The 25766-nt window shown below is 43.0% G+C and overlaps 2 protein-coding genes across 2 annotated transcripts in view; both read left to right on the top strand.

Moving 5' to 3' along the window:
• Positions 1-549: 549 nt before the first annotated feature.
• cplane1 (ciliogenesis and planar polarity effector 1) lies at positions 550-22249 on the top strand. The gene is made up of 50 exons (XM_071517240.1): positions 550-630; positions 740-875; positions 953-1072; positions 1523-1755; positions 1902-2005; positions 2133-2289; positions 2431-2534; positions 3007-3189; positions 3509-3758; positions 4580-4780; positions 4875-5674; positions 5846-6036; positions 6430-6510; positions 6605-6769; positions 7301-7468; positions 7553-7784; positions 7909-8048; positions 8138-8355; positions 8452-8616; positions 9110-9257; positions 9348-9457; positions 9563-9712; positions 9819-9956; positions 10422-10735; positions 10826-11977; positions 12190-12338; positions 12445-12527; positions 12617-12681; positions 13573-13831; positions 14063-14233; positions 14562-14711; positions 14913-15071; positions 15166-15347; positions 15445-15535; positions 15633-15714; positions 16649-16783; positions 17368-17436; positions 17565-17677; positions 18037-18271; positions 18383-18636; positions 18730-18829; positions 19013-19195; positions 19669-19711; positions 19849-19980; positions 20103-20283; positions 20389-20444; positions 20532-20708; positions 20873-21018; positions 21121-21404; positions 21816-22249. Exons 1-50 carry the CDS (start codon positions 550-552, stop codon positions 21972-21974), a joined length of 9399 nt encoding a protein of 3132 aa, XP_071373341.1. The 3' UTR covers positions 21975-22249.
• A 1839-nt stretch (positions 22250-24088) lies between these two features.
• LOC139642427 (WD repeat-containing protein 70) overlaps positions 24089-25766 on the top strand; it is a 45546-nt gene continuing 43868 nt past the window's right edge. Inside the window, exon 1 of the mRNA XM_071517250.1 lies at positions 24089-24129. Coding sequence (XP_071373351.1) covers positions 24105-24129 — 25 coding nt within the window. The 5' untranslated portion in view covers positions 24089-24104. The remainder of the gene's footprint in view (positions 24130-25766) is intronic.

The raw sequence follows: 25766 nt of genomic DNA, 5'->3' as shown, positions 1-25766 counted from the left end.
CTATACCTCTAGGTTCCTAGGGCAACGCGCTGAAGCTTCTTTCAAGAGCATCATGGGAAACATCGTTGGGTGCTGAAGCGGAGGGAATTTCGAAATATTTCATGATTATGGTAGCTATAACTTATGTTTACATTAGTACGTTTTACTCGATTGATATGTTATACGTGTAAGAGGTAGCTGAAAAACGTAGACTTTTTAGTGACTAGTGCTCCGCGTAGTAGCCTAAATTAGCTAAGTAGCTAACGCTAGCTAACATCTGTTCACACAGTGTAAACAAGAAGAGATCACACACGTTTCCATTGCAGTTCTTTTATTGTAGTTGTTCCATTGTCATTTAAAATGTGTAACGTTATCCAGTGGATATTTAATGATGGTGCTGTTTTCAACCACCTAATTTTCATGCTCGTATTGCATCGAATAGGTTTGTTGTAATGTTGGCTACTCGGTTTAGCTAACGTCAAGTTCGCATGTCTTTATAGCGGGGAGTCTGCAGTCTGATGATCTTTCACTGAATGCATGATCAAGGGACGGCATTGATGCTTATAACACATGGAGCTAAAGTTGGAGGTTGTGTTGTCATCCAGCATCAAGAGGAAGAAGCCATGGCCGCGATTCTGCTGGCTTGGGCAGGTAAAAGAGAATAAAATGTTAAGCATTTGTGACAATGACGCCAACTTAGTTGGTTAATCTTTCTAGCCGCTTGAGAATGATTGTGAACCTGTCATTTCACTCTCTATAGGAGAAGGAATCTGTTTTCCTGTTAGATGACAAACGGATCAGTGAGATCAACATGGTCTCTGGCCGCACCAAGAAGAAGACCCCAAAACTCTATCCCTTGCTCACCAGTGTGGTGACAATGGCTGCATCCCAGAACGGTGAGTTTAACCTCTCAAGTCAAAACAATGCATCATTGCCAATTTTATCATACTGCAAGTTTCTTGTTGTTTTTCAGGTGTGTGGCTTTCTGGACTGCTGGTCTCAGGAGAGCTATTTCTATGGAACAGGGATAAAGACTTATTAAAGACTGCTGCAGCAGTCCCACAAGTAGCTCAGCTGATTACTGCAGTTCAAGGTCTGTATACTCCAATGTGAGGAAATTAGTTTTATACCAGTGTTTTAACTTTTTAAACTACATAAAGAACCAGCAGAGCTGACATTAATCTGCAATAAGTGCTAAAGAAAAACAATATTACACATCTGAAAGACTACAGGCCTGTTGCCTTGACCCTGGTCAGTTTGAGCATCCAATAACTATACAGTATCTACACATGCACTTCACTTTTGAGAGAATGCAGTATGTGGTAACTTGGGAGAGGTGGGGGTTGAAAATCAACCAAGAGATGTAGAACTAATTATTTTCTCTTTTTCACCCTGGACTTCTCAGTGTCTGTGAATTGTGGGTGGGTGTTGCACGGCAGTTTCTGCTTTTCTTTAGTTGGTAAATTCCAATCATGTCTGTTACATGGCAATAAATTATGAATCTTGAATCCATGGATGAATGTATATGTGTGTATTTTCACAGGGAATGGCACACGTCTGTCTCTTCAGGTTTCGGGGGATGGGATGCGTGTGCTGCTGGTAGCCCTAACAGGGCAGGTGTTCCTGTGGGAGTGTGTAGATGTCAGGGATTTGACAGGTGTACGAGATGGCACTGTGAGGGGGAACTGGGCGCACATACAGCCCCTTGAAGATACCGCTCTGCCTTCTTCACAAGACAAAGAAGCATCCCAACACAGCATCTTTGTTAAGACACAGGTCTGTATACTTTAATTAGAATATATATTATGTCAGTGTGTGGTGGAATCATATAAAGCGATGATCATTTACTCTGTACTATTTCTCTCTTGGTTTATTTGCTATTAGCCTGCTCATTTGTATCTCTCTCCAAAACTCCCCTACAGGCTTTGGGTGATGCCTGTTTATCAGCATTTGTTTTCACATCTGGGGAGATGCTAACTATCACCTGCCTGAAAATTCAGTGGGATGAGGGCCATGCAAGAGTGGGGTGAGTGGACTGGTCCATGTGACACTCAGTTATATGTAACAATCATAACTTGTATTGGCTATTACCGTATTTATAAGGAAAAATACAGATTAGATCTTAGCCGTGATTGTGATCTTTCTCTCTGTAGTTCTGTGGGATACAGCATACAGTGGGTCAGCAAGACATACCCTATGTCCCGTCTCACTCCGCCCTGTCACCCAGTGAAGTCCAGAGGGGCATTGGTGCCAGCCTTCTCTCCTGATGGCCAACTATTAGCCATAGTCCTGAACCAGAGAGAGCCTAGGGTGAGCATCTGCCCACTATCTCTATTTTTTACCTTGTTCAATTCTTCATTTACTCCTATTACATTACTCTCTTTGAAAGCCTATGGTAACACTCCCATAGAAGTGTAAAACAAGTTTTGTGTTTCCTGTTTTTGAATGCAGGCTACACAGGTTCTCTTCGTCAGCATGCAAAATTTTGTCTCAATATCCAGTGGACTGGGAGGATGTGGCAGCAAGAAACTGGATATCCCCTCTAAATATATAAGGTACAGTGTGCATAAACAAAAGAGCATTTTGAAACATAAGCACATAATAAGATTATCTAACATAATAATTGTTTAACATAATAAGATAAGATTATCTGGGCAGGAATTTTTGGGCTGTATGTGAGCAGATATTTTGGTTTCTTAAACACTTGTACATTGAGATAATGAACTCCAACAGTTTTGCTGTCATTGGCCCTGTGTTTTTGTGGCTTTTTGTTTTGTTTGATGACATTTTCTAGATATTTTTTTTAGTTCAGCACAGAAATTAACCATGTTTAATCATGGTTGAGACAGCCAAGTCATGTGTTTATAAACACAACCAGCTGTTCACAGCTGTTGTTCCCTAAGAGCTGCGGACCTCCATTATGTCCGCCAAAGGGTGTGTTACGTCACCTGAAAGGCCTTTCTGGTTGGTACTTGTTTTTATTTGCTTTGTTTATAAGGGGCATAATGAATTTTTCTTCTCTTTTAGATCCTACTGGGTGGGCAGTGTGAGCTGGGCACCAGGTGGGCTTTTCCTGGCCTGTGTCCTAAAGAGAGGCTCCCTTCTCATGCTGGCTCGCCTTGGGGGGCTTCTCTCTCTGTCAAGCTCTGGTTGTAATGTTGACTTTGGGCCTGCGCACTTCCTACCTCTTCACCCTCTGGTCACATACAGGTATATGTTTGAAATTTTACTCATCCCTTCATAGCCATTGTTACAAGTCAGTGATTTGTTCAAGCTGAGGTTCTTTGGAATTACAGTATTTTTTCTTCTCCCTCATCTGTAATCATCTTTGTTTATCTATTGCTTCACTGTCACTTTTCAACATGAGAGATAAATCATTGCTTCTATCCTGTTCTTGTTTCGTAAGCATGAAGGAAATATCCATGTAGTGTGTATTAACGGGTTATGTCTTATCTGATATAGTCTTTTATCTCCTCTCATTCATAAAACCTTTTTCTGTTTTTGCACCAACTACCCTTTCTGTCTGCAGGCCACCAACCTCTGCAAGGAAAGGGGAGGCCTCTCTGTCCAGCTCTAGCATGTCTGTGAGGGACGTCCTTAGGCAACGCTATTCTGTCACCTGGCATCCACGGCTGTTCTACCTCATTGTGTCTGATGGCTACATGGCCACAGTGTTGAAGGTGCTAGAGAGGCCTTCCCCTGCGCTGCTGCTGAAGACTCTACTACAGGACACTCGCAATGACCTAGAGAGGGCCAGCCGGGTACTGGAGAAGTCACAGGTGAGAAACGAGGGACTTCAGGAAGTGGGCATTGGGACTTCGTTTTCCAGAGATTCAAACTCTTTCTTCAATAAGCTACAGCATGACATTCATTTTTCTTAGGATCCACCAAATATTTTGTACAGTGAAAGAAGTAGTTTACACAGAGAAAAACACCCCACTTCATACATTAAGAAATTTAGAGGGTGGGAGAATTGAGCAGCAGAGAAATGGCAGAGGAACAGAGAAGAAGAGAGATGGTAGAGGTTTATGTAAATTAAAGCCAATAAGTTGTATTATGAATAGTAATCATATTCCCTCACCTCCAGCACTGGTGAAATCGAATTTGATTATTATTTCTACAATTGTTTGAATTTATTTGACAGTCAGGTTGAACTAGCAGGCCTATGAATAACAACCAGTCATGTAGATTCCTTTCACCATCTCCAAATGTTGAACATGATTAAAATATTACTAAGGGAATCTAAATTGTCTGAGACTGGAAAGATTATTTTTTTAACCAAACTTTGATCAAATTAGTTTAATTCAGACTAGTGAGTGCTTGCTATCTAATATCATGGGTTGCACTGGCAATTTAATTAATGCGCTTGTGATCAGCTTGCTCAAATCAACCCCCAGTTGTCAGCCAAAATACGTTATCCTGTTGTGGCCAGATTCTTTTTACTTTTAAAAAATTTAGTGCAATGAAGATTTGAGGTAATAATCAGTGTACCGACTGTTCTGTTTTTCTGTTGTTGTTTTTTACAGTGTATAGTATACTACGGTGTTCACAGCAATTTGGGCTCTTGACTATACTGTTTCCTCATAATTATTATTTTTAGATTCATGCGAGGGCATGGCTGGAGTCAGTGTCTTGTCTGAATCTGGGCAGCAGCCTGGATGAGTTCAGACCCATAGTTACATCTGGGCCCAACACCACAGACTCAGCCACTTCACCAGCCACAGATGGGTCCACTGTGCCCCTTTTTCTGCAGGACCAGGGGACCATGGGTGGTACCAAGGAGCTTCTTCAAAAAGTACAGGTCTGTCAATTAGTATAATCAATCAATTAGTATAGGCCATGAATGCTGAATTGAATGATTAATTTATTTTATTTGTCTTTAATTTGCTTGCTAGGCTTTTTTTGAGGACGATTCTGATTTAGACGGACCACCTGCCGGTTCCCATGTGGAGGATGGAGGTCGTCTGGAGTTTGCCTCAATGTTTGACACGCTCCACGCCCCGTTGGACTCACAGATTGGCCCTGGTCCTAATCCTCACCTAGATCATGAAAAGAATTTTGTTGACTCAGAGAGGAAGACCCCTCTTCTTCTTCGTGAACTTGGGCAGATCCAGGGTAGCCTGTTAACAGCCTGGGCTTTGGGTTTGTCTCTTGGAAGCACTGTAGAACACAGAGGGCGTCTGCTGAAGTACACCCTCCACTGTGTGGTACGACTTGCTGCTTTGCTCCATTTGATCCCTAGCTCCATGGTCCACACAGGGAAAAAGAATATCTCAGTTTCTTCTTGCTTCCTGCACCTTCTCAAAGCCCTTCTCTCTTTTCTTCCCTGGGATGCCACTCACTCAAATGGGCCAGGCTGCTTGGAGTTGGTGGTAGAGCTCAGTAAACGGCTGGTACGCCTGTTGCTGTCCCCTCTCCCTGAATCCTACCAGACTGCTCACTCTAGCTGTCAGTTATCGTCTCAGAGTCTATCCACAGCCCTGCTTACCCTGCAGCTGGCCTCCGATTCTCTCGACCACACCTACAGTCTGCAGCAAAGAACTGTCTGGGCCTCTGCAGAGCTGGAAGCTCTTTCCCAGCTGCCACAACTCTGGCCTTCAGATATCTACTATGTACCTCTGCTACAGGATGAGAAGGAAGAGAAACCCAGCTCTTTACCTCAGGCACTGCCTGTCCCACAGCGACCCTCCAGCAGGTAGAGACATTCTCTCTCTGGATTTACATATATCTATGTTTATGAGCAAAGACTCAGCTATTTGTTGTTCAGTGGATACCAGTCTTAACCAGTGCCTCTCATGTTTTGCTAACTGGGTCTTAAGGCTATCTCAAAGTCAAACAAGAGTGGTGATTGTCTTTTTTTGGGCAGATTGCTGGGAGTGTGGCAGTGGGTGTACAGGATCACCCAGCAGTATATGGAGGAACTGAAAGGCTGCAAAGGCCTTGATGGCTGGGAAGAGGAAGAGCAAGAGGTGTCTGCCATCCTGTCCCAGATCCAGACAGCTGTTCAAGCTACAGGAGAAAGACTAGAGGAGGGTCCTGCACTGCTACGTTACCCAGGTCTGAAGCAAAACAACATTTTGTCTAAGGGTGCATTCACAGCAAGCATGTTTGGAGCGGTACAATTGAATTCTGGGGCATTTACTTCTTGAGTTCGGTTCGTTTGGGCAGGTGAGAACAATGCCATTTGCACTTGGGTGTGCACCAAATATCTGCACTGAGACCGCCTGATGCGAGTCTCGGTCCTCTACAGAGTGTACTGAAAACAGAATCATTCCAACTGCAGGAAACGGCACCAAAACATATAATTTTATGAGTGTGTTGTTTGTTTTTCCATACAGTTTCAACTATGGTTCTGTCCAAAGAAAATGTTGATTGTACCCTAAAAGGCATTGACTTAGTGGCTGAATGACTGTTGTTGTTCAGCTAAATATTTAACTCTTGCCCCCACAGGAGAACATCTATTCTTGTTTGGCTTGTACTCAAAGAGTGCTGATGTGTGGCGGTCAGAAATCTGGGCAGAGACAAAAAGAAGTGAGCAACATGGCTTCCTATATACCTTATCCATTAATATACACTACATGGTTACATAAAATCTGAAATGCTAATCATATGTTCTTTCTGTCAGATTGTGATCGTGGTGTGTTCCAGGAGACACGGCTGTGTCTGGCCCTCCTGTATGGACTGTTGTCCCAGTACCGTCTGAGAGAAGCCCAGGTGCTGGGGGACCACATGGCCCGCCTGATACTACACAGGGCTGGACATCAGAAGAACAACATGACCGGCACAACAGGTCTGCTAGACTCAATACTGATAGGCCATACTGCTATAACCAATACACCATGGAGAGCTGGGAGAACTAGATGGGGCAGAGTATTTAAAAGCCCTTTTACCCAGCTCTATACGGACCTTGGGCACAGATAATAAGAACAAGCCCTTTCCAATGTAGGCAGTAACGTCCACCAGATTTTTGATAAATGTGATTGCAAAGATATGAAGGAAGCAAGCCAAGAATGGACTTATAAATTAAACTATTACCAGTGACATTCAAAGTTGCTTACATCACACATCTTGGCCGTTCTAACATTTGGTCAAATTGTAACTGAATGTCTCATCACTGTCTGTATGCTTTATACTTCCTGTTGGCATAAGTGGGTGAGATGTACATAATAATGTGGATACTGAGTGTAGGTCTACCTTCATTTTTCAGTGCATTTGGTTATATAGCCACCAGTTCTTCAAACTCAGTGATTCCACAAAATGTTAAATGTATCTCATTGCGATAGTAAGACATTTTAGTTAGTTCTGTCTTTGTGTCCTGCAGTGGAGGATTTCCCTTGTCCATGGCTGCCAGTGGACCTTCACAGTGAGGCAGCCTGTGCAGTGGTTCAGACTCTGGGGAGATTCATGGCCTCTTACTTCACCAACCAACCCCTCTACATCCTGCCCCCACACAGTGTGGCTGTCCTACCTCCACTACATCTCCCTCATGGTGAGATACCGTAATTTCTTGTCAGTGCAAAAGTCTTGTCCTTTATTAAAATTGCTATTTGGTAATGTATTTATCTCTTCTCAGCCCCCTGTGTTGCCCGCTTGGTGCCGCTGTGCCAGGAGAGGGTGGCTGGGGCAGTTCGAGGACAGCAGCTGTCAGAGGTGTGGACAGTGGACTATGCTCAGGACCTGCTCCTTCTCGGCGGGCTGCTTCCTGAGGCTGTGTGGTTGGCTCACCATCTTGGGGACTGGAAGACCGCGGCCTCTCTGGGTTTAGCCTATACAAGATACTGCACTGACCACTGCGACTTCACTCGGTCAGTGTGTGGGCGTATACTCTTAATGATCAGTGAATACATGAGTGTATGTTGGTTACTAACTAATTAATATGTTTTCACGTGCATGTAGATGTTGCTGAGTACTCTGCATCTTCTATTACAGGCTCAAGTGGAGAGAGCTCCATCTTCCAGCAGCCTTAGAGCCAGCAAGCATCTTTCAGGCTCAGCTGGAGTCTCTTCTTGGCAAAACGTCTGCCTCACAGGAACCTGAAGGAGATAAGGCAGACTACAAGAGCTTCACAGGTTTGTGAGCTATGAGAGTTGTAAGCTGGGACAACACACAAAGAGCCATATAATTTTAATCTGTGCCTTGTCTCAATCCCTTTCACTAGACTCTTTGGAAGGAGAAGATTGGGAGTTATTACAGGTTTCCACACAGGAGATTCTGAAGGCTTCGGTAATGGCTGGAGTGAATGTTATGTCTTCGCCCTTGTCTGCCTTGCTGGACACAGCCAAAGACCTGTGCTCCTGCCTGCCTGCCCTGGTGCCCAGTGGGCTGTATCTGCCTGCCCCACCTCTCTATTGTCCCCAGCCTTCCTCCAACACACAGGTACATGCAATAGGAGGATCAACTGTAATGCTTAGGTGTGAATTCCATGTTTAATTACAACTGGTGAACATGTGTGTGTGTGTGTGTTATGCTTAGGACCCTATAGGAACATTCGGACAGCTTGCAGAAGTTGCATCACGTCACAAAGTGTCTGGGGTGCTCCAGAGATTACTGTTGCTTCTGAGATCTGCACGTTGTTGCCGTCCTGCTGCCCAGTGGTACATCAGCCGTCTGCGCCGTGCCAGACACATACTACACAAGGTACTAACCGGGACAGGAAACCAAACTTTTTTTAACCACTTGGTGCAGTGGCTGGTAGATTCCAAAATGTACCAGCCACTGTAGTCAAAAGTAATGGTAAAATAAGAGTTGTAAGGGATAAATGATGACTTTAGTGGGAGTGATACACGCTGAAACGGACTGAAATTGAAATTCAGTTAATACATACTGTAAGCAAAAATCTGGCATGATGGATCACAGTGTTTTGATTTGGAGGGATAGGGTCATGATATGGCATAAAAAGGATGCTGTGGCTGCATAATTGTTGCAACAATTTATGAATGATTACACTTACACTTTCTAGCTATTGGCTAGTAGTAATTTCCAATCCTGCTACTATCACATCCTCACATGCAGATATAACCATCATATACTGACAATGTTTTTAAATTAAATGGTACAAAGTTGGTGATTACACTGCACTATGAAGCACTACACTATCTGAAATGGTGCAAATACCTGTTGGTGTTTTCAGATCAAGCAGAAATACTCCCATCCATCTGCTGCTGAAGAAGAGAGGGCTTTCCCAGAGGGCCTGATGAAGTTTGTCACCCGCAGAGGATTCTTCAGCCGGGGACCTAATGGAGACGGTCGCCTGGACCCTGCCACCATTCAGACTATTAGTAAGAATCCATCTGCTGTGCATTTTGGATATGCTAATCAATGATCTACTCTCAGATCATACACATTATTAACTATGTTTCTGCCATCAGTCTGTTTCAGGGAGCTGTGTGGTTTGTGTTGGATGCTTCATGTCAGGGACCAGCTCTCTGTTTCCTGCAGGAAGTATCAGGCAGCCAGACACCATGGTAGAGATACACAGGTATACCCGTGTGTGTGTGTGTGTGTGTGTGTGTGACACGTTTATGTCTACATATCCTCAGCCATTGTTGCCCTGCAAGCAATTGAGTGTATATTTGTCCCCTAGGTCCCAGGTGACTCTGAGGTGAGATCTTCCTGTGTGGATGCCCTCCAATGGGCCTGCCGTTTTCTGCCTTTCTCTCACTTCCTCAATGCTGAGGAAATCGTCCAGGACATACTGCTCAGCCTTGTGTCTGAACTACCCCCTACCTCTCTGGTGAAACTACTTTTCCCTGTCCTGTCTTACCTAGAGATTGTTTTTTATGAGGTATGAGAGAGTGACTTTGAGTGACTTATTTATCATCCATGGCTGTTCCTCCTAGGTGGCAGAGACACTGGTTCGGGCATTCCCAGAAGAGGAAGAGTCAGTCAGAGTCCCTCTGAGAGAAAAGTACAACTCACTGCTGCAGAGACTGAGACACTGCACGGTCCCTGGTACTGCTAGCTCTGTTAATAAACAGGTTGCTTTGAAATACTGTGTCTTAAAGGAATGCACAGAGTTTTTGGAAGATCGGCTCGTTGGTCAACTTGGCCGTTAAGTGATGAGATCATAGACACCAGAATCATGCATGTGTCCACGATTATGAATCTACAGGCTATATAATAAAAACCACAAATAACTTTATTGCTGACCCTAACCCAAGTCAGTCTTACTTTGGATAATGCTAGTTGCATAGGATCACTCAACATAGTGTATGCTAAAGTGTTAGCATGAAGCACCAGAACAAATGTTCTACTGGAGAACATAATGGTGCTTAATGGTTGAGTTGACCATGGTCCAATCTCTCAAAAACGTGGTGTATCCCTTTAAGTGAATGTTTATCTGGGGAGTAAATGCATAATATTTAAGACATGTATTTTCTAAATGTACAGTATGTGATGCATTTATAGATGTTACTTTTTCACATGCCATCTCTTCTCTAGAGGGAGAAAAGGAGGAGACGAATGAGATGATGATGATTCTGATTCAAGACAAACTCAGACAGAGGAGGAAGGATCTTCTGCGTTTGCGGAGGCACCTGGCCCCTCCTGAGCTCTACCTGTGGGAGAAAGAGGAGGAAGAGGAGGACAGAGGAAGCAGACAGGGGATGGCCAGGTTAGGTCAGCTCTCACTGGGGTCAAATCTGAGTAACAGCACCCTAACTGACTGTGGGCATCCCCTAGTGTACAGCGATGCAGACACAGCTGAGAATACATCTGAAGCTTTCTCTCCTGACCTGCCAAGCCGACGCACAACCAGGTAGCCAGCATGTTATATTAGGGCTACCTTTACCATGAGATATGTATCTATGTTGTGGCTTATTCTGTGGTCTGTGTTGCTCTTTTTCAGCAGCAAGAGAGCTAAAGTACGAGACAGAGAAGATGTGAAGAGGCCTGCTGTTAAAATTGAGAGGGTCATTCAGGAGGAGAGTGATAGTTGTCCAGGTCCAGGCAAGGAGAATGAAGGCCAACATAATCTGGAGCAACCTTACCTACCTGTGGTTGGCACCTGGGAGTTTGAGCTGGAAGATGAAGAATACCTATGTTTCCTGGAGCTCTTCCTCAGCTATGTGCTAGAGAAGGATGGTGCTGATGGAGGGGACTCGGGCTGTGAACTTCCTTTGCTGAAGGGCTTCTGCTCCCAGCTGAGGGAGAGAGAGCTGCATTCCCTCACCTTTGATGTACTCACCACTCTGCGCCGCCGTCAAAGGGATGGGCGCCATCTAACAAGAAGGCATGTGGGCAGTGATGCTCCAGTGTTCAGGGCTGGGTGCTGCTACAAGCCCATCCAACAAGATACAACAGCTGAGGCTCAAACTTCCACAGTCTGGAGTGAAGCCCCCATATCCAGAACCAGCCTTTCTGTTACCTCTCTCCCTGGACTGAGAGCTGGGAAGCAACAGGGTTTGTTTGGCCTCCAACAGCAGGCCAGCGTGGCCTCAGACCTGGGAATGAAGGGAGGCCACCTGGACTCTGAGCCTAGCCCCATTCAAAGCGCTTCTCCATGGGGGCAGCCATCAGAGGGCTTGGTGTTTGGCTCCCTAGCTTCCATGGAAGCCGTGATGGAACTGCAGCAGGGCCTGGACCCTATATTAGAGGCTCAGTTCCCAGAGCTGGGCAGGCTGCTGGAGTGGATGGTACGCTGGGCTGATAGGAGGGTGCTGCTAGGACATCATGGCAAAAAGAAGGAGAAGGAGAGAGGGAAAGGGAATGGAGGAATGGCTGACGGAGGAGTAGTGATTCGTGTTAAAGCCTCGGCACCTGCTGTCCTCACAGCCCTCAGCTTGCTGGAGCGCAGGTTCACTGCTGCCCTGATGGGGACAGACCACGACAACACCCACATCCAGGTTCCTGAAATGCAGTGGACTGTGGCTCCAGTGCTGCAGCCTGAGGTGGGTTGGATGCTGGAGAGAGACAGCAGTGTTGATACAGGCTACCCTGGATCGGCCAACACCCCCATCACCCTTCCTGATCACAACCCACAGCAAGGAGAACTATTCTTGTGAGTAACCTGTGTTTTTATTCATAATGGCTTATTTCATTTTACTAACCCTTGTCAAGGGACTGCAGATGAAAATGAGCTCTAAGCAAAATCTGGCACAGTACATCAAATGATAACATTTATGTTTAACGTTGCACATGGTCCCTTACAAATAAATTAATTAAATAAATAAAAAGTATTTAGAAAGTACCTACTCTTGTATTTCCCCGTAGTGGATGTCATACAGACAAACCAGAGGTTGTGGCATTTCAGAAGACACCACTCCATAATGAAGATCAAGTGACCTTTGACTCTGAGATGAGAGCATCAAGTTCACAACAACCCTCTCTTGATGAATCTGATGTTACACCTGAAAAAGAGGGTATGACAGATCATATTAGATCATCAGAGTTGCTGTTAATGCAAACACTTATCGCAGAGAGAATATTAATTGATGTGATTGATTAATTGACATGTATTTGTCATAGGCAAAAGCTGTGACAATGAGGGCTGGAGAGTATCATCTTCCCTTTCTGTCGGGACCATCTCTGGAAACATTTCACCTGAACTGGTGAATATAGCCAGTTAATGTTACCATTATCCATTTATATCATCAAGGATTGCCAAAACACAGGTATAACTGTTGTTTTTCTTTTCTAGGCTTTAAAACTTTCAGACTTGGACTATTCAGAAAAAGATCAAGACATCTCCAGTGCCACCTCTCAGTAAGTTGTGGATGTAAAAAATACTGCCATCATCACATGATTATGATTTCCCCCCTTGTGATTACCATAAAAACTCTTAATTTTTCCGTTAGCTAAAGGCACTTTTTATCCTTTGATGGTTTGTTGGTTGAGATGAGTGTGTAACCATGCAAACATGGTGCTGCCTGGCATAGAGCTGGGCAATAATTCAATATTATCATTTATCATATTTCAGTGGAATCATATCGTGATGATATGATTTTTTAGCTGTCTGTTTTTTATGTTGTGTAAACTGATGATATCAAGCACATTTCATTTTCAAACTCTGACAAAATGAGGTATGAAATATTTTATGGAGTTAGGGTGCTTTGATTGACCTCATAAAAAAATTACCATGCAGTTCAATGCAATGAACATCAATTTGGTTATTTAACGTGATTTTACATGCATAAAAATCCTTATGATTATCGTGATATTGATTTCAACTATATCACCCAGTCCTGTGCTGGCATATGAAAGCCACACACCATATGACAAATTCATTGGATGGTTACTTTACAAAATGGCGTGTGCTTGTTTTGGCCTTTTGCTTCAAGGAGAGCCACAGCGAGTGAGTAATTACTGCCTCATGTTAGTCCCAAAATTGTAGCAATAGTTTATTCACTATGGCATCGTTTTTTGAGCCTGAGTCATGTTGTGTTGCTGTGGTAGAAAATGTATAGTTCACTGTAATTCTGTAAACCACAGTATAAAGTTGTCACAAAATTTAACCCCCATTAACTGATTGCTACATTCATTTCTTTGTGGTTTTCTCATAGAACCCCAGTGCAAAACATCTAAATTTGTTTGTATATTGAAATTGGCTGCTTTGTCGTTCAAGCCATGGTTGTATGTGTGTCCTCTCTCTGTCAGAAGTTCCAGAGGGAGTGCAGGCCTCGAAGCCCCTCCACACCCAGAGCCCCAAGCTCTCCCTACTGTGCAGCCTGAGGCTGAGGTTCACACAGAGCTCTCTGACCCAACTGTCAACACACCAGTAGCTCCTACACACCTTCAGCCACAAAGCTCCACTGCTATTGCACCCACTGCCGCCTTGACTGCTCCCAGTCAGCCATCACCCACTCAGACACAATCTTTGAGACAGCTTCAGGATGACTTCCCCAGATTGTTGCAGGTAAGAACAGACTCATGGAAAGGAGACATTTGGAGTTGAGTGTTTTTGTGTCATCACCTTTATGAGCCTGATGCAGGGTGTGGGAACTTCCTTTTCCAACCTTCCATTTGTCCAGCAGAACACTTGCTTGGCCCAGTCTAACATGAACCCAACCCATACATGTAACAAGCCATCATCACATATACCAATTTCCTCCCTCAGCCAAATCTCAATATTTTTGTGGGACCTCAGACCCAGGCTTGTGTCCCAATGTCTGGACCCAACAACCCCCAGTTCAACCAGGCCCCTGCAGACCAGCCTACCACACAGAGCTCAGTGAAGACCCCCTCAGTTAGACCCCTTGACCAGCATCCCACCACCAAGAGCCTACACTCCACTGACAGTGCAGAAGAACATTATCAGGTATTGCTGAAATTTTCTTAAGTTGTGACAGATTCACAACTTTCTGTTAAGTTGTGACAGATTCACTTTGTATATTACAATTTGCTTGTTACACATATAGTCAATTCATCACAGTGAAACCAAACTGAACAGATTTTTCTCTTTACTGCAGGAAATACAGCCATTGTCTGTCCAGACAGAGCCACCAGGAAGCCCGTTTGGGGAGAGCAGGAGGTCAATCCCATCTTCTAAGGGGCTTCTGACCACTATAGACCCCAGTCAGCCAATTCCCAGTGCCCCTTTGGTACCACCCCCTAATGGTAACATGCAGAATATCCCTGCTCCCCAGGTCTTGGGGCTGAAGTTGCTCCAGCCCCACTCTTCTCTGTTGCCCCACCAGAGTTCACCTCACCATCTCCCAGTCCATGAGGCCTGGGGGCCTCAGACTGAGAGCACTGGCACCACAGAACCCCTTCGCCTCAAGCTTAAACAGAGGGCAGTAAAGGAAAAGAGAAGGGAGTCTTCAGTTCCGCCAAGACAACGTAGCCTGGCTTTGCGCACAAATCCTCCATGTGACCCAACTCCCAGTAGCACCCGACCCCAGGATCATATGTCACGGCCCTGTTTGGAGCGATCCAGACGGCAAGAGTTCCTGATACTTCCCCATGCTCTCCCAGCTCACAGACCTCTACCAACTCAGGGCCTTCGCCTACTACACTTTCACCCTGCTCCACACACTCCCACCACCTTCCCCCAACTGCCCATACCATCTTCCTCCAGACCCTCTACTGTCCTTGCAGTTCCCATGGGAGAAACGTCCGGGATCAAGCTTCTACATATAGACTCTGAATCACCAGTGGTAGGTAGTACTCTGTAAATTCCCACAACATTTATAGGTGTCATTAAATCTTATCCTGTAACTTATATACAGTGGATTTGTGTTTCTGCCATAGATGCTGCCCCTTGCAGCCCCTCCGGCCCAAAAGACCCGTCTCATCCCCCTGAAGGAGTTGTTATGTTCTGCTGCTGGGAGGCAGAGTGCTGGAGAGGATGGACTACAGTTACTCAGACTAGACCCACCTACTCTAAACACTGGAAGAGCTACCAACTCCACCAGCCCCAACTCCAGTAGGAGGTAATCCCTTACCTTAGTTTTCATTTTTTTAATATATATACATATATTTCTTACTGCTTATCTTACAAACTGTATTTACCGATTATATTGTTTATAGGCAGAAGAGGAGAGAGGAGAAGACGAGGAGGACAGGAAAAATAGCAGAGGTCACGTTCAGACCAAATGAGTCCATCATCCCTGTACAAGAGGTAGAACAATGTTATTTCTGGTAACACAAATTTATTGTACTATTACCAATATTAAAATGTAACACTACCAACTATTTTTGTGCCGATTTGTCTTTAGCCAACAGATGGGCCTGTAAACGTGGAGCCTGCAGCTGAGGGAGTACAGTTCAACCGTGGGCAGGACTTTGCCATTCCACTTGGTTAGTGTCAAATGTATCCCTGACTACACATTCCGTGTCCAAGGCCGGACCGATATATATTCCGAAATTTTTGGTCCAAAACGTAGTGTGATTACTGGAGAGGGAAACTAATAATATCCAGTATATTGCCAATTAAGATATTCTTTGGTTGCATGAAAAAAAATGCATCTAAAACTTAGATCATAAATTAGACATGCTGTATCAAAGGCTCTCCTTTTTTGCTATTTTTATTTAAGTATTATCAGTAAAATATATATTCTAATATCAATATGTCTGGAAAACATTGATATCAGCCAGCATTGGTACGCCAATATATCTATAGGACAGAGAGTTTTTCTCTTGCGTTTTGTTGTGTGGAAGCATTTGCTGAAGATGCTCTTTGGTGTGGGGTTGAGTTTAATGAAATGGGAAGGAGAAGGACATTTAAAAAAGCAAAAAAAACAAACTCCCAACCTGTTTCGGCCTGAAGGCAACAGCATGAGCCAAACACATTGGAACTGTTTTTAATATGTTCTTTTGAACTATTCATGAGATAAAGGCTTTTAAAAATGTTGCTTCAAGAGTGCCTAGAACATCTTTCTTTTGCACACCAATATATCGGTTTATCTCTTATGGTTCTTCCACATAAGCGCTTCCACTCCCAGCTCGTTATCTTGTTAGTGATGTATATATATGACATCCAATATAACATCAAACATATGACAACCAATGGTCACAGATAGCTAATCTTCACTGAGTTTTTTAAACACACCTGGTATGACCACTTGGCTAGAAGATTTAAGTAATTCGGAAAAATCTTATACTGTCACTATCAATTTTTCCTCCATTTTCTTTTTTTTCCTGGCTGGCTATTTCCCTTGTTTTCAGAGGGTAGAGTTATCCTGTCCTATGTACAAGTCCCTTTATATGTTATTCTTTTCCTAATAACTCCCAGGGTCCTTTGACTCCTTGCTGACTGGTCAGAGATTGTTGCACCAGGCCATATCCACTACAGCCGAGCTCCATGCCTTTGCCTCCACACATAAGAGACCTCCGCAGAGTCATGATGCTTTCACCAACACAGACCCAGGTGAGTTGGGGTGGTTGTAAGACTTGATACAGTGAAACATTGCAATATCTGTCTCCCCAATGATTGATACGTTGGAGTCTGGTGTTGACAATTTTATTTGCATTTAACATTGAAATGAAATGTGAAACGATTATAGTCACTTGATTTATGGAGTAAAGATTCAGTAATTGAAAATATGAAAGGTTTTCAATTTCACCTAGCAATGCAGTCGTGACTCATGCATATGATTTTAACATTTCTTAGCCCTAAGGGATATTATTTCAACTTAATGTGGTCAAAGGTTAATCACAATGTAGTCACATCATGTGTAATCACAAATAATATACAACATTACTTGTTTTTTATCACAAAACATTACGTAGACCCAGGAATCGTGAAAAGTCGCATAATCCTGTTTTAAATACTATTTCTCCATATTTGTGACTGTATCCCATGTTTGTTTGTTTTGTTTTTTTCATAGGAAGATGAGGTGACTAATTACTAACTAGTAGTAATACTATTATATTATAGCCTTAAAATTTCAACTTAAACTTGTTTGTTTATAGTACTGATTTATTCACCATTTATTCTTTGTTCTGTTCCAGCTGTTCCTCCCACACTTTTGGATAAAGCCGTATCTGCCCACGCCTCTGTGATTGCTACGAGCCCTGAATGTAAGTTGATCATATCATAGTGTGTATAGCAAGAACAACATTCTACAACTATCTTTTCGTGTATTGTGGATATAGTGAAGAATTAAACTTTGTGTGTGTGTGTGTGTGTGTGTGTCTCCTCCATCCAGCACAAAGTTCTGCTTTAGTTCTCCCTCCTGATTTGTTCGTGAATCTGCGGTTTCCCAGAGAGCGCCCTGTCCATGACACAGAGGAGACCCCACAGAAACCAGATAAGAATCTGGTGAGAGGCCAGAGTCACCTGCTGGAATCAGCACTCTGGTGCATGTTGTTGGAGAAAAAAAAAAAACACACACACACTTCATCTCTCTCCTGCACACCTTCTCTGTGTCAGGGCTACTGGCTGCTTGCCTCAGGGTAGAGCTCACACTGGGGATTGTTCACACTCCAAGATGATGATGACAGCATGCCATCATCTTGGGGGTTGTTCATACTCCAAGATGATGGCATGCTGTCCCTTGATCTTTGAAATACTTTGTACTCCTATATATTTGTATGGGGGTGGACTTTTAATCAAGTGGCGCTCTCTCTCTCTCTCTCTCTTTCTCTCTCTCTCTCTCTCTTTCTCTCTCTGTCTCTCAGGATCTGGAAGGCCGCCAGTTCCTCAGTGTCATCGACCTGGAGGACGAGGCCCTGCACCAGGATTTGCCACCCTGTTCCACCCCGACAAGACAGGATGCTCATGCCACCCAGCCTGCTTCCCCTACTTCAGCACAGCTTCATGTACTTGCAACCTCTGTTCTTAGGTCTGCCGCTGCTGTTCCACACCCCTCAGTCGCATTTACAGAGGATGGCCTGAGACTCACCATTCCCCCAGGTCTTATGCAATTATATTGGATAAGATCACATCTGTGGTGAAGCATAACAACACTATTACTACAATTTGGTTTTATTCCAGTTGATACTAAATATCTCTTGTATACTCTAGATATCCCTGAAGAGTCTCCTTTGCCTCGCCACATTGAGCCCCGTGGGCATCCAGTGACGACCTCTCGCCAGGACAGGGCAGGACCCTCTGAGGCCTGTGGAGCTCAAGAGACCCAGAGCTTTGGGCCTCGCAGTGCCTTCTCCACACCCCCAGCAGTCCGGTTCTCTGCCTGCCTGTCAGAGATGGACGCCCAGCTGGCTGCCCTACAGAAAATTGCAGACTACATGGAGAATGAGTTTTCGAACTCCAGGATGGTACATTAGTATTGTGTTCTGTATTTCTCCTTATTACATTTTCCATGTCTCCCAAGTTTGCTTGTAAGACTGTCCTTCTTTGTCTCTCTTTAGTTGGTGAACACCATCGAGATGCTCACCCCAGTCTTGGATGATGATGTGGAGAACGCAGCACCACTGAACAAAACAGTCAGCCTGTCTGTCCCACAGAAAGGTATGACCCCAAACAGTATCTCAGTAAAGAACGCTGAAATTCTGGACCGCTAATTGTAAAGCTGCACTAGGCAAGACTTTTATGTAAAACATATATCTGTCTAATCAGCCTAAATCATGAAGTGGGGCTGCAACAGAGTATCCATATCATTAACATGAGTTGCGTATCCCCTGTCTGTAACAGCATGGAGACGACGGCCATATACTTTAACTGAACCAAATGCCTGTCAGGAGGAAGAAGAGAGGCAGGAAGAAGACCATGTGGCTCATAATGACTCCTCTACTCCAGAACGACATCCCTCCGTTCTCTCTCCCATTTCTGCTGACAATCAGAGAGCTGGTCCTTCCCGCCTTCACACCCCTTCAAGTAAAGATGCACTTTATTCAAGCACTCTGCCTACTAATTGTAACTAATTTAACCACTGAGCTAGCCTGGGGATGAACAACTGCATTTTAAAGTTAATATCATAAATACTGGAGCAGTGAGATGAAGTTAAAAGCAACTTTTGTGCTGTAGAGTTGAATAATTTGTAGTTTACACCAAAATATGGAAATTAGGTTAAAGTACTTACTGTCATATCAATTACAGTGGAGTGCAAGACCTCAGACAAATCAACTCTAAGAGAGAAAAAGTCATGTGAAGTTAGTATTTGATCACTCTTTATTCACCACATGATCCTGTGTAATTCTCTCCTGAGCTCCTAATACAGGACTGGTGCACTGTTTGGCCTTGGTGGGATTTTAGTTGTAGGATGGATTGTACAGTATTCTGGTTCAGTGGGACCCATGCTTGTTTGAAGTGGCTATTTTGTCTGTTGAATGATTGTGTTGCTCCCACAGAAATTAAAGATCAATCGAATGAAGCATCGGGAGCATTTGGAAAGTAAGTTTAGATTTTATATCTTTGAACCGTTGTGTATCCATTGTGTATATACTTCCTTGTACTCTTCTTTCACTACACTATTATTATTTCCTATCTTTTTTATTTTATTCTCCCTTCCACCCGCCCCTATCCTCTAGATGGGCAGATGAGATTCTGTGTCAAAGTGGGCTGAGTGATGTTGCAGATATCTTAGGCGAGTTGGTGAGGGAAGGCGCTTTATCCCCGACTGACCTGGATTTGTCTTACTCACAGGCTGCCCACCTTAGCAGGTATAGTACCAACTGTTAAAACAGTATAACATTCACATTACTACATAAACAACTCAGGCTCATGATATATTCCCAGTCCCCAAAGTAATATGATTATCACTGAGCTGTAATGTGACTGACAGCGGGCGGGACCAGCAGCAAGGCGAAAGGATGTTGCAGAGACACGACCTTTCAGAGGATGAGAGGAGCCAGTTGAGGATCTGGATGAGAAGGAAACAGAGGGAAAGACTGGCAGTTTACCAAAAACAGAGAGAGAGGATGAGGGAGAGAGAGTACAGACCTTACTCCACCTCTGTAGCATCGGTGAGATAGCCTCCATTTTTACTTGAATTGATATTCCATTGTATGTTTTTTTTAAAATGTATTATTATTATTGTTGTTGACCAGCCATGCCACTGCTTTCTACAGAAATCAACATACAAAAATCGAGGTGTCATTAGGAAGACCAAAGAGGAAAAAGACAAGTATGTATCTGATCACATTGCCTGTGCACAGAGGTGCATGTACAGTATGTGCATGTGTGTAACTATGGTCTGTATTTGGTTTGATAGGGTGATGCTTTTGGAGCAATATAACCAGCGGACCCTTGAGGCCTGTTCTTTGATCAATGAATTTCCCACCACTCCTCCGACCTTGCCCAGTTCTTCACAGCCTGAAAGCGCTCCGTTCCCCTCCTCCATGCGGTCTGCCACAGCTCCACCCTCTGGCAGTGTAAACAGCACTTACAGGTATTCTGCAACAATAATCATACCAGGACCTGTTTAAATAAAAGGTTTAAGAATAGTAGTTGTCTGATCTAGGATTCTGTTTGATCTAATTTTCTAAATGAGTTGACCTGAAATGAGTATGACCTGATCTGTGAACCATAATGGACGTGACATCTTTGTCTCAGGATTCGTAGTCTGTCTGCCGATGATAAAAGAAGTCCTAAGTCCCAGTCAGGACAAGCTCAGTCCCACTTTAGTCACTGGAACAACGCTGAGGTGCAAGGGTGGCCTTTGGAGAATCAACGCAGGAGACTGGGACTGCACAGACCAGGTATCATATGGATATTCTGCTACTTTGATTTGTGTCCTGTAGAAAATGCTTACTGAGATGCCGTGTGAGTATTAACTGTTTTAACACTTTTTTTTGTGTTAGTGAGCTCTCTGCCAAGGGACCGTCTATCTCAGGTGACCAGACGCGGCATGCTCACTGACACAAAGAGCAAGACTAAATCACACACGGCCAGCCAGGGTGGGGAGCTGCACACAGGACACCAGAGGAAGATGGCGCTGAACAAATCTCCCTCTGGAGGGAGTGTTGCAGGAAGAGAAGTAAGGTGGGAGCAGAGGGAGCGGGAGGAGAGAGAAGTGGTGAGTCCGTGGAAACCCCCTCCAGAGATGTACAGGTTGCTGCACCCGGAGGAGTCAGAGGCTGAACTAGTAAGAATGGCATTTGTCCACCCTAGAAATTAGGTGTACATTCACATGCTGTATATCCTGGAGGAGTCTGACTTATAGATGGAAAATAACCTCTCTGTAACTATCTAATCCATTACAGCTAACCAATTAACTCTTCCACACATTCCCAATGTAAACAAACCTTTATCAGCTTGGGAAAACACTATAACTAATTTAAATATTGTTTTCTGTCTGTGCTTGAATCAATAACTCACTTCAACTTGAGAATAAAAAAAATGTCTCCACTTCCATGTTACAAATTTCTACAGTGGAGCTAACCTTTTGTTTATACTGGATTACAGATTGGGCTTTTAAAACCCTGACCTGCAGTAGAAGTTGATAGATGATGTGGCTTCATGTCCAAATCCTGACGATTTGTCGTTTGCTTCTCAGGGTGTGTCTGGGCTGTTAGATGACCAGGAAGATGGTGCCAGAACTGGTGCATCGGGGATGGATTGGCTGGAGAACCTCTCTGAGAGCGCCGGCAGCAGCCTCAGCAAAATAGACTGGGCTGCTATCGAGAGCATGGTGGCTGCAGAAGGAGCCATTTGATCAGCTTCAGCTTTCAGGAGGCTTGGGAAGGAAAAACAGAGCCGTACTGACACTTGAATAGCTGCTTTTAAATATAAAAAAAAGAAAATCCAGTCCAACCATTTATGTGCCTATTGAGTATGATGTTAATTGGACACAATGCTATTAGAATTATCAAGACAGGTTGAAAAGTATCTTGATGGATACAGTAGGCCTACAGTATATTCTGTAATCAGTTTAATTTTCCAACATAGTATAATTTGTAATAGAAAATGTGGCCCAATGAAATCTGCTATGTCCTCTCTTTGAAAATGTAGGTTAATTTTATTTGCGTGTGTCTGTAAAAAGTTTTATGCATTTCTAATTTATTTTTGTAAACATTTGACTGTCCGAGCGAGCAATAATAAAATATCTTAATTTAATCTTGAAGCTTTGTGTATGCATGAGAGAGACAGAGAGAGATCATGTGGTATGAGATCACTGCCACAGCTTCAAAGCTTCAAGCTTCAAGAAAGGTTGAAACTTAGTTTTGAAATCTTGAAGCCAGTTTGAAGCTCAGTTTTGAATCTTTGCAGGAGTTAATTTGGACGTACTTGTGTTTTTCAGATTACAAAAATGTTTCACTGTAAATACACCATACAACAAATATCAAACATACCTACATACATACATATACGCTGCTGTAAATTCAAAATGTGTTATGTCTTTCTAACTTTGTTATTAATAACAGATAGTCAACATAATTAGAAAGGGCTGTCTTGAAAATTAGAAATTTGGTTTTGACATCACTCCATTTCATTTGATGAATATGGAATTTTCCAAACAACAAAATAGATCAATAATGTATACCACATCTTTTGCATAGACATCTTAATGGAAGTGTAAAAGTACATCACACATACAGAGATAAATTCACATGAAGTTTCTGATTTGGAAACACCAGCACCTCATGCCAAAAGGCATGGTCAAAAAACAAGTCAAACAGCAAGTGTTCAGTCATTTCCCTATCAATTTTACAAAATTAGCAGTTATAATGAATCTGTATCTTGAATCCCGTTAGTGTATCCTTCACTGGATATATTCTGTGTATAATTGTAACAGATACTTCTCTGGCTCCCCGCAAGAGGACACATTGCCATCCATATATATTTGGAGGAGGGAATAGAAATGCTGTTAAACAACAATTTCAACATCTTATTATGTTCTGTGCTGTAGTGGGATAGGCTACATTTTGATTTCTAAACAGAGATAGAGTTACATCTGAGATGGAACCCATTACAATGAAAAACCCTTAATAGAAATCTGACAGTTAAATCTACAGCACAATTCATCATGTTAGTAACTGACTGTCAGAGTCCATTAAACCAGTGCTTGAAAAAGATGGATCTCTTTCTGTGTGTAATGTACCTATTATTCCAAATGTAAAAGGCGTGTGGAGAAAAAATTGAGATCTTATTGGGAATTTGTTAATATCAAAATTACATTAAAAAAATACCACCTTGATAAACCACCATCTTGATAAAAATTTCCAAACCAGTTTATCATAAAAGTATTATTTGAGGTTGTGTAGACCAGAACATTACATAGGATATGAGGGTTACCTATCATATTTTTCTTCAAATACTGGGGTACGAATTCCTTTATTTTGGGGGGTTTTGCGTTTTGTATGTCTGCTTGCACAGCCATCTAGCGGCCCTTTGGGGCTCGGTGATAGGTCCGTCTAGAAGTAACGCCGCGTTCATGGCATATGGGAAGAATGGGAACTTCGGATTGTTCACGTGTTTAACCCGTTTTTTATATTTATTAATTAAATATCAACCATAAACAAAGTGCAGCAGACATCACTTTTGTAAGTACACTTAATTGTGTTACTGTAAAAAATAATCATTAATTTGTATTATCTTGGACTGCGCCGACATCGGTGGATTCGCTTTTACCGCTTATGTTGACACACTTACGTAATTTGTGACAGTAGATGTTGGATTTATCCTACTTGTAGGTTTATAGTTTTATATCCTCATTGTAGGATAAATGGAGGTTGACGTGAACGGGTTTTCCCAGTCGACAGGTCGCATTTGCTGGAAATCCCACATTTCGTGAACGCGGCATAAACAACTTCCGGGGTCAAAGGTAATTTTTCTACTTGAAAACATGGATCCTAACAAAGTGGATAAAGGTAGCAACGTTTTATATTGTTATTTGTCTGTTAATGTTCCTCATAGTTATTTTTGCATGTTGCATGTAATTTCAGTTATCGGGGACTGTATTTCAAACATGCATACCTGAAGGCTCTTTATCAGCTTGCTAACTTTTGCCAAGAAGTGAAAACAAACAGGCTTTGTTGCTAATTTCTGCTAGCTATGTTTTCCTGTAACCACAACTTAGAATCACGTGTTTCTATCTTTTTCTCTTTAAAGTGTGTATAGCCTGCCTGCTCTTGTCATTCAAGATGAAATTATGCAATGTTTTTCTATTTAATTAATCAGTTTTGTAACGTTAGCTAACTTATATTGATAGCTAATTAATGTTAACTCAGTGGTTTTCAGCAGCACAGCTTGTTGGGGACCGACACTTTCGACATGTTTTTTTTATCTCGATGCCAAACTGATTGGCAGGCAAATGTGTTGAGAATTGTCAAAATTAGTGGTGTAGATTTATTTTGTCTCTGTGTTGTCAGGGACTTGGGAAGATAAGATGTGATTGTGGGATCATAGAGGAACATTATTTAGCCAAGCGATCAATACCACTGCTCTAAAATACCAAGTAGTTTAATATGATAATAACCATGGCCAACACCACAGTTTGCTTCAGTTAGTCATTTCCTACATTTCCTACAATGCCTCTTGACATCCCCCAGAGAACTGGGTTGCCTGGGCTTGTTGCACTCAGCTGGGTTTTACATGTAGGTGGAGAGAGCAATAATAATAGTGATAGCAATAGTGATAGTAATGGCAAGAGAATGAGTGTTTCCAGTTGAAAAAATTGAGCGCCATGCCCTTTATTCAAACCCAACATGTCAGCTGCGTTGCATTATGGTCTACTGAGGCTACTGTTAGTGAAGGAATTGGGAGGCTATCTCTAACTCTTATACGATGGATTTCTCCCTGTATTATTGAATGTCTGATTGATGGTGCAAAATGGCGAGTCTAGAAAGAAGCCTTTTCAATTCTGAGGGACTGACACAAAACCTGGTATTTACGGTTGATGTTTTAATTGAAAACTGTAGCTGAAATTGCCATCTGCCATTGGCTGATCTTTGGTGCCAGGTGATGTCACCTTCTATAGAAATAGGTGTGACTATTTCTTATGGTTCCAGCACTTTAGGAGCATTGACTCCAATGAAATGGTGGAAAAACTACTCGTTTAAGTCATGACTTAGCTCTTTGTGGGGCCGTGGCTTTAGCCTCTGGACCATCTTTATGGGACACTGAATCTTGAATGTCTCCAAATATTGGGTCCAGACCTATACTGGCTTGCTCGCAACAAACTTCAAAAGGTCCACAAACTTAGCCCTTTGTGTCTTATTTTCTAGAGGATCACAAACTGTTGACCATAATAGCTCTCATGGGGTTTCTGGTTCCATCAAGCATTCAAACATGAGAGCATGCTCTCAGAAATACAGCACAGGCATGTAGAGCTTTTCCATCCTCTGCCTTTATGGCTGTCCAGTTGAAGGCCATCTCCAGATAGGCAGTTGCTATTTTTATTTCATGCCCAACATGTTTTTGCCTCACTGTATCCCGTCTCTGGGTTCATGTGCATGCAACTGCATACCAGATCTCACGGTCATCCAACAGTGAATTTCTCTAGGAA

This window comes from Centroberyx affinis, unplaced genomic scaffold (assembly GCF_046629955.1).
Source record: "Centroberyx affinis isolate AG114_WGS23_722 - 3 ecotype Tasmania unplaced genomic scaffold, CSIRO-AGI_Caff_v1 ptg000044l_1, whole genome shotgun sequence".
NCBI lineage: Eukaryota > Metazoa > Chordata > Actinopteri > Beryciformes > Berycidae > Centroberyx > Centroberyx affinis.
Note: the sequence above shows the minus strand (reverse complement) of the source record. Positions and strands in the feature narration are given on the sequence as shown.

Excerpts from the sequence above, each read along its gene's own strand:
- cplane1 (XM_071517240.1), top strand. The coding sequence starts at position 550 with ATGGAGCTAAAGTTGGAGGTTGTGTTGTCATCCAGCATCAAGAGGAAG. Across the intron at positions 9,458-9,562 it reads ACCATGGTAGAGATACACAG|GTCCCAGGTGACTCTGAGGT; the intron begins GTATACCCGTGT and ends TTTGTCCCCTAG. Across the intron at positions 19,712-19,848 it reads GCATCGGGAGCATTTGGAAA|ATGGGCAGATGAGATTCTGT; the intron begins GTAAGTTTAGAT and ends CCTATCCTCTAG.